Source organism: Cnephaeus nilssonii, assembly GCF_951640355.1.
Source record: "Cnephaeus nilssonii genome assembly, chromosome: 6".
Classification (NCBI taxonomy): domain Eukaryota; kingdom Metazoa; phylum Chordata; class Mammalia; order Chiroptera; family Vespertilionidae; genus Cnephaeus; species Cnephaeus nilssonii.
Window position 1 is genome coordinate 103,606,822 of NC_137077.1, and position 13,697 is coordinate 103,620,518.

The 13,697-nt window shown below is 37.7% G+C and overlaps 1 protein-coding gene across 6 annotated transcripts in view; it reads left to right on the top strand.

Moving 5' to 3' along the window:
- FGF9 (fibroblast growth factor 9) overlaps positions 1-11,380 on the top strand; it is a 215,321-nt gene extending 203,941 nt beyond the window's left edge. For all 6 annotated transcript variants that reach the window (XM_079774113.1, XM_079774111.1, XM_079774110.1 and 3 more), the window contains one exon: positions 8,164-11,380. In XM_079774113.1, coding sequence (XP_079630239.1) covers positions 8,164-8,409 — 246 coding nt within the window. In that variant the 3' untranslated portion in view covers positions 8,410-11,380. The remainder of the gene's footprint in view (positions 1-8,163) is intronic.
- The last annotated feature ends 2,317 nt before the right edge of the window (positions 11,381-13,697 follow it).

Sequence of the window (13,697 nt, forward strand, 5' to 3'; positions counted from 1 at the left end):
TTTTGTTTAGAAGATTTGTCTAATGGTGATAGTGGGGTATTAAAAGTCTCGTACTATGATTGTATTGCTGTCAATCTCTCCTTTGATATCCTCCAGAAGTTTTTTAATGTATTTGGGTGCTCCTGTATTGGGTGCATATATGTTTACCAGAATCATTTCTTCTTATTGGATTTCTCCCTTTAGTATTGTGAAGTGGCCTTCCTTATCTCTTATTATGTCCTTCACTTTGAGATCTAATTTGTCAGATATAAGTATTGCTACCCCAGCTTTTTTTTCACTTCCATTCACCTGAAAAACCTTTTTCCATCCCTTCACCATCAGTGTGTGTGAGTCCTTTTTTCTGAGGTTGGTTTCTTGTAGACAGCAGATACATGATTCATGTTTTCTTATCCACTCAGCTACCCTATGTGTTTTAATTGGGGCATTTAATCCATTTACATTTAAAGTTATTATTGATAGGTACTTTTTTGTCTCCATTTTTATTCTTTATGCCTGTGTTCCTTCTTCGCTTCCTATTTCTTCTTTTTACAGAAGACCGTTTAGCATTTCTTGCATTGCTGGTTTGCTGGTAATAAACTCCCTTAGTCCTTTTTTGTCTGTGAAGCTCCTGATTTCCCCCTCAAATTTTTTTTTATCCCCCTCAATTTTGATTGATAGACTTGCTGGGTACAGTATTTTTGGATTCAGACCCTTCCTTTGTATGACTTTGTATATTTCATTCAATTTCCTTCTGGCCTGATGTGTTTCTGTTGAGAAATCAGTTGCTAGTCTGGTCGGGTATCCTTTGTCAGTAACTTTCTGTCTCTCTCTAGCCGCTTTTAATATTCTTACTTTGTCTTTGTTTTTGCCAATTTAATTATAATGTGCCTTGGCATCGGTCTTTTGGGGTTCATTTTATTTGGTACTCTGTGAACTTCTTGAATTTGTGTGAGTTTTGTCTTCCCTATATCAGGAAAGTTTTCTGTCATTATTTCTTCAAACAGGTTTTCTATTCCTTGCTCAGTTTCCTCTCCTTCTGGCCCCCCTATTATGCCGATGTTATTTTGTTTCATTTTGTCCCAAAGTTCCCTTAGGCTCTCCTCCTGTTTTTTAAGTTGTTTTTTTTTTTACTAGATCCTGTTCTCCTTGGGTATTTTTTTCTACCTTGTCTTCTAGTTCACTGATGTGGTCCTCTGCTTCTTTTAGTCTACTCTTCATCCTTTCTATTGAGTTCTTTATAGCAGTGATGTCATTTTTCATTTCTTCTTGCTTCTTCATTTCCTCTTGTTTCTTACACATATTGTTGACTTTTTATTCCATGTTTAGTGACCTTATGACCATTTCTCTATATTCTTTCTCTGACATATTGCTTGCGTCCATTTCATTTACTTCCTTTCTTGTGTTGCCTTCTTTTCTCTCATATGTGGGCTGTTTTGTTGTCTCCCCATAATCTCTCTTCTCCAGTTATCTGGTTATGTAGTTCTCTCTCTACTAAGTTGATTTAAAGGCACAAAATACAACACAACAAGGCACAACGCACAAGGCACTGAACACCAATGTATTCACGATACTAATAACCCCAAATAAAGGTGGCCACCAGAGAAAAGAGAATTAGGGGATAAGAAAAAAATAAAGGAGTGCAAAAATGGTATTGAGAAATGGAAAGAAAGTAAGAGAGAAAAGAAAGAATAAAAAAGGGGGTAACTCTTTATATGGGGAGAAAACTCCAATAGAACAACCACTAATCCCCAAAAATGCAAACAACAGACACCCAGAGATGAATGCAAACTACAGACAACAACTAACACGTAAGGAGAGGGAAAAGAGAAGCAAAAAACAAAAACAAAAGAGTAACAATCTCAACAATAAACACAACCGTAACCAATCTAATTGACTAGCAAGCAAACAACAATAGGACAGAGATAAAGCAAGACAAAACAAAATAAAACAAAAAAAAACCTAGAACAAAAACCCAAACAGAACAGAAAAACAATAACAACAATAAAAAACAGACAAACTAAAAAGGGCAGAGAGAAAAAAAAAATTGGATAGTGAAGAAAGTGGAGAGGGAGGTATGTATGGATGTAGAGCAGGGGATCAGGAATTAGATATATAAATAGGGTGAATTTTTAACAGGGGGTTAAAAGAAGGAATAGGGAAAATCTAAAGCAGGAATAGGGCAAGAAAAACAGGACAACCAAAGGGGAAAAGTGAGGACGAGAGTGTTGCCATAAATGTAAAGTTGAGATAGAGTAAAATGATGCTAAAGAAAAAATTAAAATAAAATATAGAACACTAATCCCAAAATAAAATAAAATAAAGAGAAAATAAAATGACACTTTAAAAACAAAGAAAAGGTATAATAGTAGTAGTAATAATGCTGATTAAAAATAGAAGTATAATAATTAAGGTAAAATTAAGTGAGGAAAAAAGATTTAAAAAATTATTTTCTTAAGTAAAAGATGAAAAAATAGAAATGTGCAGTCGTGAGGTCATTCACTTCCTCTACTGTTCTGTTTGGTTCGCCTCTTTCCTGTCAGTTAGTCAGAACAGTATTGAAGTTCCCTGTGTTCTACTGCTCCTCTGTGTTGTAAACCACAGTCCTGATTTTTCAGCAGGCTGTATTTCTTTGTTTGTTAGACTCCTTTATTTGTGTTTACACAAGAGTCAATTTGTGATTCAATCCCTGGGTGGCAGTGTTTCTGGATTGACCTCCGGGGCTATAAATCCTCTCTAGCCAGTATTTAGATTTTGTTTTCTCTGTGGCACTTAATACTGGTTTGGGGGTATGGACTGCCCCAGAGCTGGTTCTCTGATCATTTCTCCCAGCTCTGATCCCCAGGTTCCAGAAAAACAACTTTCCCCTGCAGTCTGTGAGAATGTCCACAATTGGGTGATCTTATGTACTGGGCTCAGTAATCAAAAGCAAGGATTTAAAGAGAAATTTAAAAAAGCCAGAGTAAGTGCGCGAACTCGCGACTTTTACCCTCTGGCACTGCGCGCACGTCTGTGCAGTCTTTTTCCCCCTGGCACTAAGCAGCCGGCACACTGTTAACATTTTTAGGCTGTCCTTTTGCACCTAGTTCAGCTATGGGTTGCTTTTTAGAGTTCCCTACTGCTAGCAGCTCTGCGGACCCCCTTCCACATTCGCGGATCACGCCAGCCCCAACGGCCATGGATTTTGTGTGGCACAGACTTCCCCGGAACCTCTAGCTCCCGTTGTGCGCGTTTCTCTCTCTTTACTGGATCGCAGACCTCACCTTTTCCCAGGCGAAATCTGACCTTTCCATGAGAAGGTGCAGAGCTCCTGTGAGTCCGTGTATTTGAGCTGCTTGAGGTCCAGTGTTCCTGGGTTCGAGGCTGTTCCCTGGGTGGTGTTGTTGTAGATTCCCGGGATTTTTAGGCTTCCGGTAACAGCCACTCTCCCCTTCAAGATGATGTGGTCTCCACGTCAGAGCCAGTTGCTCCAGGAGAGATGTCAGCAGCAGTGGAGGCTGCCCAGTCACGGGAACCCGGTCCGGCAATCCCCAACAGTCCCTTGGAGTATAGCTGTACCTCAACTCACACATATACACTCCCCGTGAACCACACACTCTCCTCTCGTTCTCTCACTCACACACTATCTTGCAGTCTGCCTTCCCGTCGGCAGCCGTCTTCCTCCCCCCACCTGGCTTCTTTTTAATGGTCATTATATTTAACCACCTTGATCCCTGCAACAACTCTCATTAGGACATTACTGCCATATTATTGGTGAGGAAGACTACACAGATATGGGTAATTGTGGTTCTGGGACATTTAAATACCATGACTAATAAACAGCAGATATGAGAGCTAGTTATTACATCACATAATTAATTTAAAAATTATTTTGGAACTCTACAGTCTGTCAGTTTCTGTACATCACCCACCTCCGATTCCTGCAAGTAGTTGAAGCAGCCCCTTCAGTTGGATATAAGTGACCATTTTGATAATGTGGTTAAAGCTACACCATCTATATTTATTTACATGTTTATGTAAACATGGAAACCACATTTTAAAATAGCATGATAAAGTTTATTCATTTTCAAAGAAAACAAATTAGTTTTGAATTTTGAAAAATTCTGATTTTTTAAAAAATGGCTATTGATATGAATTGGACATAGTAAAGCCCATGTTGGTTCTATGTTTTCAGTTGTCTAATATTTTAATTTGTTGTCTGTATGAGTTTATATCTTATTATGTCTCTAAACATTATCTGGGGCTTACTATAATTTTCACATTATTATCTCACTAGAAGCCCTGCACACGAATCCGTGTGCCAGTAGCTCGCCAGTAGCTCGCTGCTGCCCTCCAGTAGCTCTCCGCCCACTGCCCCGCCCTCCTGTAGCTCCCCACATCGCTCTCCATAGCTTGCTGCCCTGCCTCCTCCTGTAGCTCTCCACCGCCCGCTTGTTAGTTTCTTTGAAGGCAGAAACTTTTTTCTCCTTTGCATATATTTATAAGAATACAGGTTAATAAATTTGCCACTGTCCCAATTTGCATTCATTTGCTTATTTTTAACTTAGAAAAGTCATTTTGGAGTACAAATCCAAAACATAAATATATTTACCTCAATTAAATATTTTATTACTAAGTACTGAAGTGTAAGGATAAAGAGATTAATTCTGTAAGTCTTGCTACTTTTATTAATCTGTGTAAAAAAAAAAATCTCATATTAACATAGTCCCCAAGAAGAGGAAGGAGTTATTTAAAAGCATATACATGGTACAGAAAAGTTAAAGGGTCTTTAATTTTAAATGATCATTAAAAATAAGCTTATCTGAGTGGCATTATACCAACTGTAATAATTGCAAGAGCTGAAAGGTCCCAGTGGTTTTGCAATGTAATGTCCGCACAACCACATTTACCTTGTTAAGGGAAGTTACAACCCTCCCATGTATGAGACAACTGAACTCTTAACCATCATAACAAATGCTGGCCTTAGATTATACTGATTTAAATGAAATGTTTTCTGGGTTGCTAGATAGTTATATTATGTGTGTATAAATGATGCTAAAATAGCCTGCAAGGGGAAACACTAGTGTTCACTGAGCAGTGAAAAGGCACATTCAATTTGTTAGCTTATTCAACTTTTTAAAATTTATTTTTTAAAATAAAACAAAACAACAACAAAAAACCAAAACCCAAAACAGGTAAAATATGAATCTTTTCTTAAATACAGAAAATAAATGTGTTTCATTGTTAAACTGTGATATACCTACCTGTAGAATTTTGTTCATAATCTGTTTTTGTTTTTTCCATCTGTTTCCATTCCTCCTATAAAATGGTGTTTTTAAAAAGTTACATTTTTGAGGTAGAGAAGGAAGGAAGCACGTCTGAGTCGTAGGTAAGAGTGGCTTTATCCCAGCCTGCCTCCTGCACAGTCTCCAGAGCCTGGCCCTTAGGGAGCAGCATCAGAAAGCTTCCGAGACAGATCGACTTGGGGGTCTGGAGGCATCACTCTGCTTAGTGACAAGGGGAAAACAGAAGGGCCTGCATTTCCAGTAGGGACCCTGAAGACTTCTAGTGGCTTCATTACTATTACAAGACCCTGTGGCATAGATGGGGGCAGATCACTTTACGCATATTTGACAGGAAAAGTTGCACCAGCTGTCTTCAAAGGCCTGTTCCAGATCTGAGAGACTATGGTGTTAACTTAAGCACTGTCTGTGCAGGGTTTCCTGGGTGCCAGGCAATGCTCTCTGCGTGCATATTTGTGATAGTCGTCTCTCGAGATTCTTACTCCTCACCTGCTTTAAGAGTGGGGCTTGTGAAATTTGGGAGGTTAATAAGTAGTTATAAATGCCCATGGCCAGTAAGGGGGAAAGCCAGGGTTCACATGGGCCTCAGACTCCAGAGCCATTGTACATGCCAGCTGTCTCCCACTGAGGGTACTTGTGTGTGTTCTTTACCCAAGACAACTAGGTGTGATGTGTGCACAAGCTAGTGCACAACTCAGGTTTCAGAAAGAGGAGGAAGAGTTGTTTTTAAGGAAAGTGTCTGTCAAGTAATGTGATTTCCTGCCGAGAAGAGGAAAGCTTAACTTCAGTTAGCTTTTCACCTCCTTTGTAGAACTAAAGGCTCATTATACAATCCCATAGTTTGGTCCATTTTATGAAGTTAAGAAAAAGTGAACATATTTTGTTTAGAAAATTTAACTTAATCTCATAGCAAACCCAAACCAGACATTTTAGCCATGAATAATCTTGTCTGTGAGGACAATATTTATTATACAGTTGGAAGGAAAGATTGAAATAACTGTCAGTGTCTTTAACACCCAATCTTTATTTTGCCAGTTTTAATAGAGATTTAGCCTCATCTCCCCAGTGCAGAGGGTGCAGGCGGGTGCCCCTCAGAACAATGTGCTTGTGGTTACATGTAGAGGAGGTGCAGGGCCCTTTCCTGCAGGGCACACTTCTGCTGGCACCCCAAATGAGAGTGGATTTGCAGAGGGGAATATGGATCACTTCTCCCTCCCTGCCACTCATTTGTCCCCCCTACACCAGCATTAGCAGCTCAGTTTTCCCATCCCTCTGTCCTTGCCAGATGCATTGTTTTTAATTTCTGTTTTCCCCTGTTTCCATTCACTTAGCAAAAACTTGTCCAATAAGTTAACGTTTTTGTTACAGACCTCCTCAGTGCTTCCTGGGCACCCGGAAGAGCACCGGTGAGGAAATGCAGGCTCTGGTGTGCTTGTGAGTGGGTTTTAAGCCTTCAGTTGATTAAAGAAGAGAAGGCGAGAAGGTGGCCTTTGTTAGACTGCTGATTTTGTCAGACTCCCTCCCTTTCTCCCTCCTTCACTCCTGATTTACTACACAGCAGTCAGAGAATGGATTCTGCCCCGCTGGTATCTTATGAACTCCGTGTCCTCAGTTGTGTTGTCTGGTGTGTGCATGTGAAAAGGGCGTCTGCCTTTTGGTGACGTATAGTTTGCTGTCTGTCCTCTGGGTCTGAATGACAGAATTGGAAACACATCAAATGTCCTGATGTGTTCTGCTGTTTTAACTGTGTGTGTGCGCTTAATATTTATTTGTTTTCTTATTTATGTAAGGTGTCAGGTGGGCAAGAACAAGGAGGAGATTTTAAAAAGCGATTTTTGTGTTTATTTTTAAGAAGTACCATCTAGGAAGGGATTGATTTGAAACGTTTCAGTTGAGGGGTGAGAAGAGCAGAGAGGCCATTTAGTCTGTTGCCTCGTTTCTCCAGGTGTCAGGTGAGCAGTTTGAGGTTGTACTTGGGGCATTGTTCACAGTTCTGGGATGTAATGTGCATGTTGTTTCTGGTCACGACTCCAGCCCACAACAGGCAGCTGTAGAAGCCCCAGATTCTGGGGTGGTGATACCTTTGTGCTTGATGAATGTGGGAGGTAGTACAGCTTTTCTCTTGGTAGCTGCATGCCTGAGAACGTGGCTTTTTAAGTTGGGGGGAAAGGTTCTTCTTCCTTTGAATTTCAGGGAAATAGGAGGGCTAGAATATTTGTTTTTACTTCAGTCATAACCAAACGCATTATATCTTAAAATGAAGATCAAGGAGTGTCTGCCTCAGAATTCCCCCAAGGGCCTGTTACAATTGCGTATTTCCATACTTTCTGGATCAGAATTTTAAAGAATTGGAATTGGAAGTCTGCATTTTCAAAAAGCAGCTGAGGTGATTCTTGTGTACACTGAGGTTTGAAAACCACATTTATGGAGGGAGAAGCAAACACCACTGTTCAAAGGTTAGACAGCAACTGGTATTGGTGATGTTGCTTATGTTGGTCTATGTAGCAAGTACTTTATGAAAAATATAAAAAAGATGAAGCAGTTACCTGAACCCTTGGCTTCTGCGGGATGGTCATCACCCTAATTGCTGTAGTGAAAACGAGAACAACTCATCTTGTTAGTTGTCCTTTGCCTGTTTTACTCATTCTGATAATTGGGAGGCATAAAAGTCTAATGATAAAATACTTTGAATATTTTGTGCTTTAATCATTCTGAATAAGAAATGAGAATGTATTAAATTTATATAGTAAAGCAGTTTTGGCAAAATGTGTTAAAATGGTTTAGTGAGTTAAAATCACCATTTTCTTGCCAGAGTTATAGTGTGTAGCAAATGAAAATTGTTTTAAATATAGAACGTAACTAATTTAGTAAAAATACTCATTTGCTTCCTTTTCTTTTTAAACAGGAAAAACTAACCCAAGAGTGTGTATTCAGAGAACAGTTTGAAGAAAACTGGTATAATACGTACTCTTCGAATCTCTATAAACATGTGGACACTGGAAGGCGATACTATGTTGCATTAAATAAAGATGGGACCCCAAGAGAAGGAACGAGGACTAAACGGCACCAGAAATTCACACATTTTTTACCAAGACCAGTGGACCCTGACAAAGTACCTGAACTATATAAGGATATTCTCAGCCAAAGTTGACAAAGACCATTTCTTCACTTGAGCCCTTAACAAAGTAACCACTATAAAGGTTCCGTGCAGTGGGTTCTTATTGATTAGCTGCGTCATCACATCTGCTCCACTGTTGCCAAACTTTGTCGCATGTATACCGTAGGATGGAGGCGTGGATGGGGATGTGCTGACTTTGTGTTGCACTTACATGCCTGTCCTCTGGGAGGCCTGCCTGTGCCCACTTGATTTATTGTGAGAAGAGACAAGGGTGTATGTATGCTAGTGTGTGTATGTGTGAGTGTGAGTGGATGAGCAGCAGGAAATCAAAGACAGGAGCAAAGTAGAAGATGGTAGCCTGATGCATGCTGGGGAATAGACACACTTTCACATGTCCAATCAGTTGTCCTTCAGCTGGTGTCAGCACCGCTGCCACACTTTGACTCATGGGATTTTGGCTGGTCGTCTGCTCAAGGGTACACTGCATTTTCAAAGGCATGGAGGGTGCAGTCTTACTTAAGAGACCTTTTCAGTTAATTCTCACTGGTGCCATCCCAGTGAATTTAAAGCAAAGATCTCTTAGTGTAAAAAAAAAAAAAAAAAGTTAAATTTATTTATAGAAATTCCAAAGGCAACATTTTATTTATTTTATATATTTATTTATTATATAGAGTTTATTTTTAATGAAATATGTACAGGCCAGATAGGCATTTTGGAAGCTTAGGCTCTATAAGCATTAAATGGGAAAGTCTGCTATGAACCTGTGGTGAATTCATGCAAGTGAATATAACTTTGCATGGATATGAGAAATTCTGATGACCCTTAATGTACTGAAGGTGACAATCTCTTTTGTGCCCGTATTATTGTAAACTTATGCACATCATTCATGACACTGAGTATTCACTCTTCAGAATGCTTGTTTCATAGCTTATCCCAGAGGATTAAAGATAAACTGGGTCTCAAACTTTTATTCTGTGTCTGTACTATTTACTCTCTCCTAAGTGACTGACGGCATCCTTGTAACGTCACAGTTGGAAAATATGAGGGTCAGTATATACCCGACTCGTCTAAATCTATTGCAGAATGTACCAAAGCTAAGCAGTAGCCATGCTTTTATGTTAGATGGTCTCTAGAACAGCGGGATGAACATCCAACATTGTACTGATTAGAGTTCTCAAAAAGAAAAAAAAGCTTACATAGCACAGATTATTTTTTAAAGGGACACCTGAACCAGATTAGTAGGATCATTCTCATAACGTTTTATTTGTACATTTGGTTATCAAATATGAAATTATACAAGTACCATAGAGGTCATTGTAACATCTTTTATGGAAAATTGACTTTGGTGTGAACTGTCATAATACGTGGTAAAAGAACCTTCAAGTAAAACTTGCAAATGAAACTATTAAGTCTTTACTAATAATTGACAATGAGGGGGGGAGTATTATACTTGTTGACTGTTTTGGTTTTAAAAAGGTCTTCACAAGCGCTCAGTTTTTTTTTAAAGGGAAGGTTACTATATAGAATATCTTTTACAAGGCTTTTATAACAGTTTATGCTGAAAAGCATAAGAATACATATTTATTTAATAGCAATAATTTTGGAACTTGCCCTTGGGCAAGGGGACTATTCCTTACTATATCTAAGGAGAAAAGAGCCAAATTCTTAAAGCAATATTTAAGAAAAAGGAGTTTATAACAAATTCTCATACCATAGAGAACAGTTTTTAGTCAGTTATGTTGGGAAATTAAAAGTGACAGTTAAAAAATGTGTTGGGATTTATGTAGCTAATGTTAAAATTTAATACTCCAACTTTGTTTTGCTGTGATGCATATTCTCTATGAAAAATAAAGGTATGTCACTGGTGAGTTAAAGCTGTTTTGAAGTAGAAGCCCATGACTTATAGCCGTGAACATATGTGGCCCTTTTAAGGGCCAAGCTGGAGCACACAGAAGAGCCCTCCTGCTGATACGCATTAAGGAAAAACGAAGTCTAACCTTTGGAATTAAGAAATATTTTGGGGATGGGGGCTGGAGCAATGTAAGATAGTTGATTTATGATAAAGGTCAGAATGTTCTCTTCATTTAGTTTCCTTTTTTTTTTTTAACTTTCTAAAGAGAAACTGTATTTAATCCCAATATGTAGTAGTCTTATTTATTACTTAACTCTTTGCTGCTGTTAAAATGTGCACATATTCAGGCTTTAGTTTTTCCAAAAGACATTTAATATTTTTGACTGAGAAACATTAAGCATCTAACCACAGGGATGAATCAAGTTTGAGGATGTCATAAGTACAATATTTAGCGCTGAAAAAATTGATTTTAGGTGATAACCAAAAGTAATCTTAAAGTAGCATGAGGTGCAATTAGCCCAAGATAAAGAAAACAATTTGTGAAAAAGACTAAAAGCTCCATGCATTCCTAGAAAAATGCTACTTTAATGTCTACATTTGGAGTTATTTTGTTTTGGTACCTATTTTTTTAAAAAAGAGAAAAATGTTTTTGTTTTTTTTTTGCTTTTGGCAATGGATACAATAAACTGTAATGGTCTGTAAATAAATAAATATTGACTTATGCAATTTATGTAAATAAGTGTTCTGGGAGAGTAGATTGCTCAGGGTTTTGGTGGGCATTATTCTATTTGGCAGCAGAGTGAGCTCATAGGTTTGCATCTGGTTCTTCTCCTAAGAGGCTTAGAGCCCTTCATTTGGCAGCCCCTAGCTACTGTGAAATGGGTGGTCCCAGTTTTCACCAACAGATGTTTAGACAGCCCAACCACTGTGTTATTGGTGCTAATATGTGCACCTTGGTTAAAGACTTAACATGATTGAACCACCCTCCCATCTATCTCTGTGAATATCCCAGGCAGTGTCGAAGGACGTGCCAGGTTGGGGAACCTATCTCCACTAGATTCTGTTGTGTAGATAAATGAATTGATTCAGTTTATGGTGTTTTCATTCTGTTTCTTCTCATGAACACTACAACCTTGCGTGATTTCCTTGATAATCTGTAATTTATGTAAATACATAGACAATTATGTACTTTGTGTAAATACATAATTATAGACTTTTGAAAACTGGTATTTTTTTTTAACTTGATGTCCATTTAGAGCTGCTTCAAATTATGTGCCTACTTTTACCAATGGAATTTTAAAACATGCTTTTCTTGCTCTTACAGCTATTGCATATATGTTGAGCGAGTAGGGGGAGGGGAATAGAGGGGGAGGAACAAACACATCCAGATGCCTTTTCTTTTTGTAAGCATTACACGCAGAAGCAGGTAACCTTCTGGGATAGACATTAATGGAGTTGTAGCAAGGAAAATGGTGTGTGTGTGGACATTTGTGTGGATGGGTGAATGGACTAAGTCACATTGTTTGAGGTAAAATTCTGTTTGCTGAATCATTTGACCTTGAAATGTGCCAAATTTAGATCCAGTTTTTGGTCACTTGCACCAAAGAGCAATGCAGTGGTGGGGTGGGGGAATATGTCAGATGGATTCAGAAGATGTGTTGGCTCACAAGCCCCTCTGAAGGTCATGTGTGTGTGTGTCCATAGACATTGCACAATTTATTTAAAACTTTTTTGCCACTTCAATAATTTTGAGTTTTGGTAGTTTCTGAGAGTTATCTTGGCATTTCCATGAAGTTTTAAAAAGTATATTCCTTGAGCCTCAAAACACTCCTAGACAATTTAGGACATACATTGCCTAGGTTAATTTACTTTAATTTATTTTTATTCCCATCGCTGCACCCCCACCCCTTTGGCAACTATCAGCTGTATTTATGAGTCAGTTTTTGTTTTGTTTATTCATTTATTTAGGGTTTTTTTTTTATTTTAGATTCCACATATAAATGAGATTGTACGGTATTTGTCTTTCTCTAACATTTCACTTAGCATAATACTCTTCAGGTTCATCCATGTTGTCCTAAATGACAAGATTTCATTCTTTTTTATAACTGTGTCATATTCCATTGTGCATATGGACCACATTTTCTTTATTGATGGACACTTGAGTTGCTTCCATATCTTGGCTATTGTAAATAATGCTGCAATGAACATAGGCGTGCATGTATTTTTTTGAATTAGTGTTTTGGGTTTCTTTGGATAAACACCCAGAAGTGGGATTGCTGGGTCATAAGTTCTATTTTTAATTTTTTGAGGAAACTCCATACTGTTTTCCATACTGACTGTAACAATTTGCATTTCCACTAACAATGTACAAGAGTTCCCTTTTCTCCACATTCTTGCCAACACTGTTTGTTGATTTATCAATGATAGTCAATTTGACAGATGTAAAGTAATGTCTCATTGTAGTTTTAATTTGCATTTTCCTGATGACTAGTGATACTGAGCATCTTTTATATACTTACTTGCCATATGTATGTCCTCTTTGGAGAAATATCTGCTCAGGTTCTATGCCCATTTTTAAAATTGGATTTTTTTTTGTGTGTGTGTGTTCAGTTGTGAGTTCTTTATAAGTTTTAGATATTAACTCCTTATCGGACATATAATTGGTCAATATGTCTTCTCATTGAAGCATTTAATCCATTTATATTTAGAGGAATTATTGATAAATATGTACTTATTGCCATTTTATTAATTGTTTTTAAGTTGTTTCTATAGTTCTCCTCTCTTCCTTTCTTCTCTTCTTGATCTCTTCCCTGTGGTTTGCTGTTTTTCTTTAGTGTTTTGTTTAGGTTCCTTTCTCTTTGTTCTTTGAATGTCTTTTGTAGGTTTTTGGTTTGTGGTTGCCATGAGATTTATGTATATCATTCTTTATCTATTTTAAGCTGATAGGTGTTTAAATTAGAATATATTCTATAAAAGCTACATTTTTACTTTCCCTTCTGTGTTTTATGTTATTGATGTCATATTTTAGATCCTTTTGTGTTGTGTATCTACCTATTATAGTTTGAGTTGAGTTTGATACTTCTTTCTTTTAACTTTTGCAGTAGCTTTTAAGATGTCAGATTGCTATATTTACTGAATGTTTGGCTCTACCTGTGAGTATTTTCCATTTCTCATAATTTGAAAATTTTCTGGTTCTGGTCTTCCCTTTTCTACTGAAAGAAGCTCCTTTAACATTTATTGTAAAGCTTCTTTAAGGGTGATTAAGTACTTTAGTTTTTGCTTATCTCAGAACATTTTTATCTCTCCCTCAGTTCTGAATGACAACCTTGCTGGGTATATTATTCTAGGTTATAGGGTCCTTTCATTCAGCACTTTAAAGATGCCTCACCACTTCTTCCAGCCTGTAAAGTTGCTGCTATCAGCTAATATTCTTACAGGTTTTCTTTGTACGTAACTTGTTTTTCTCTTT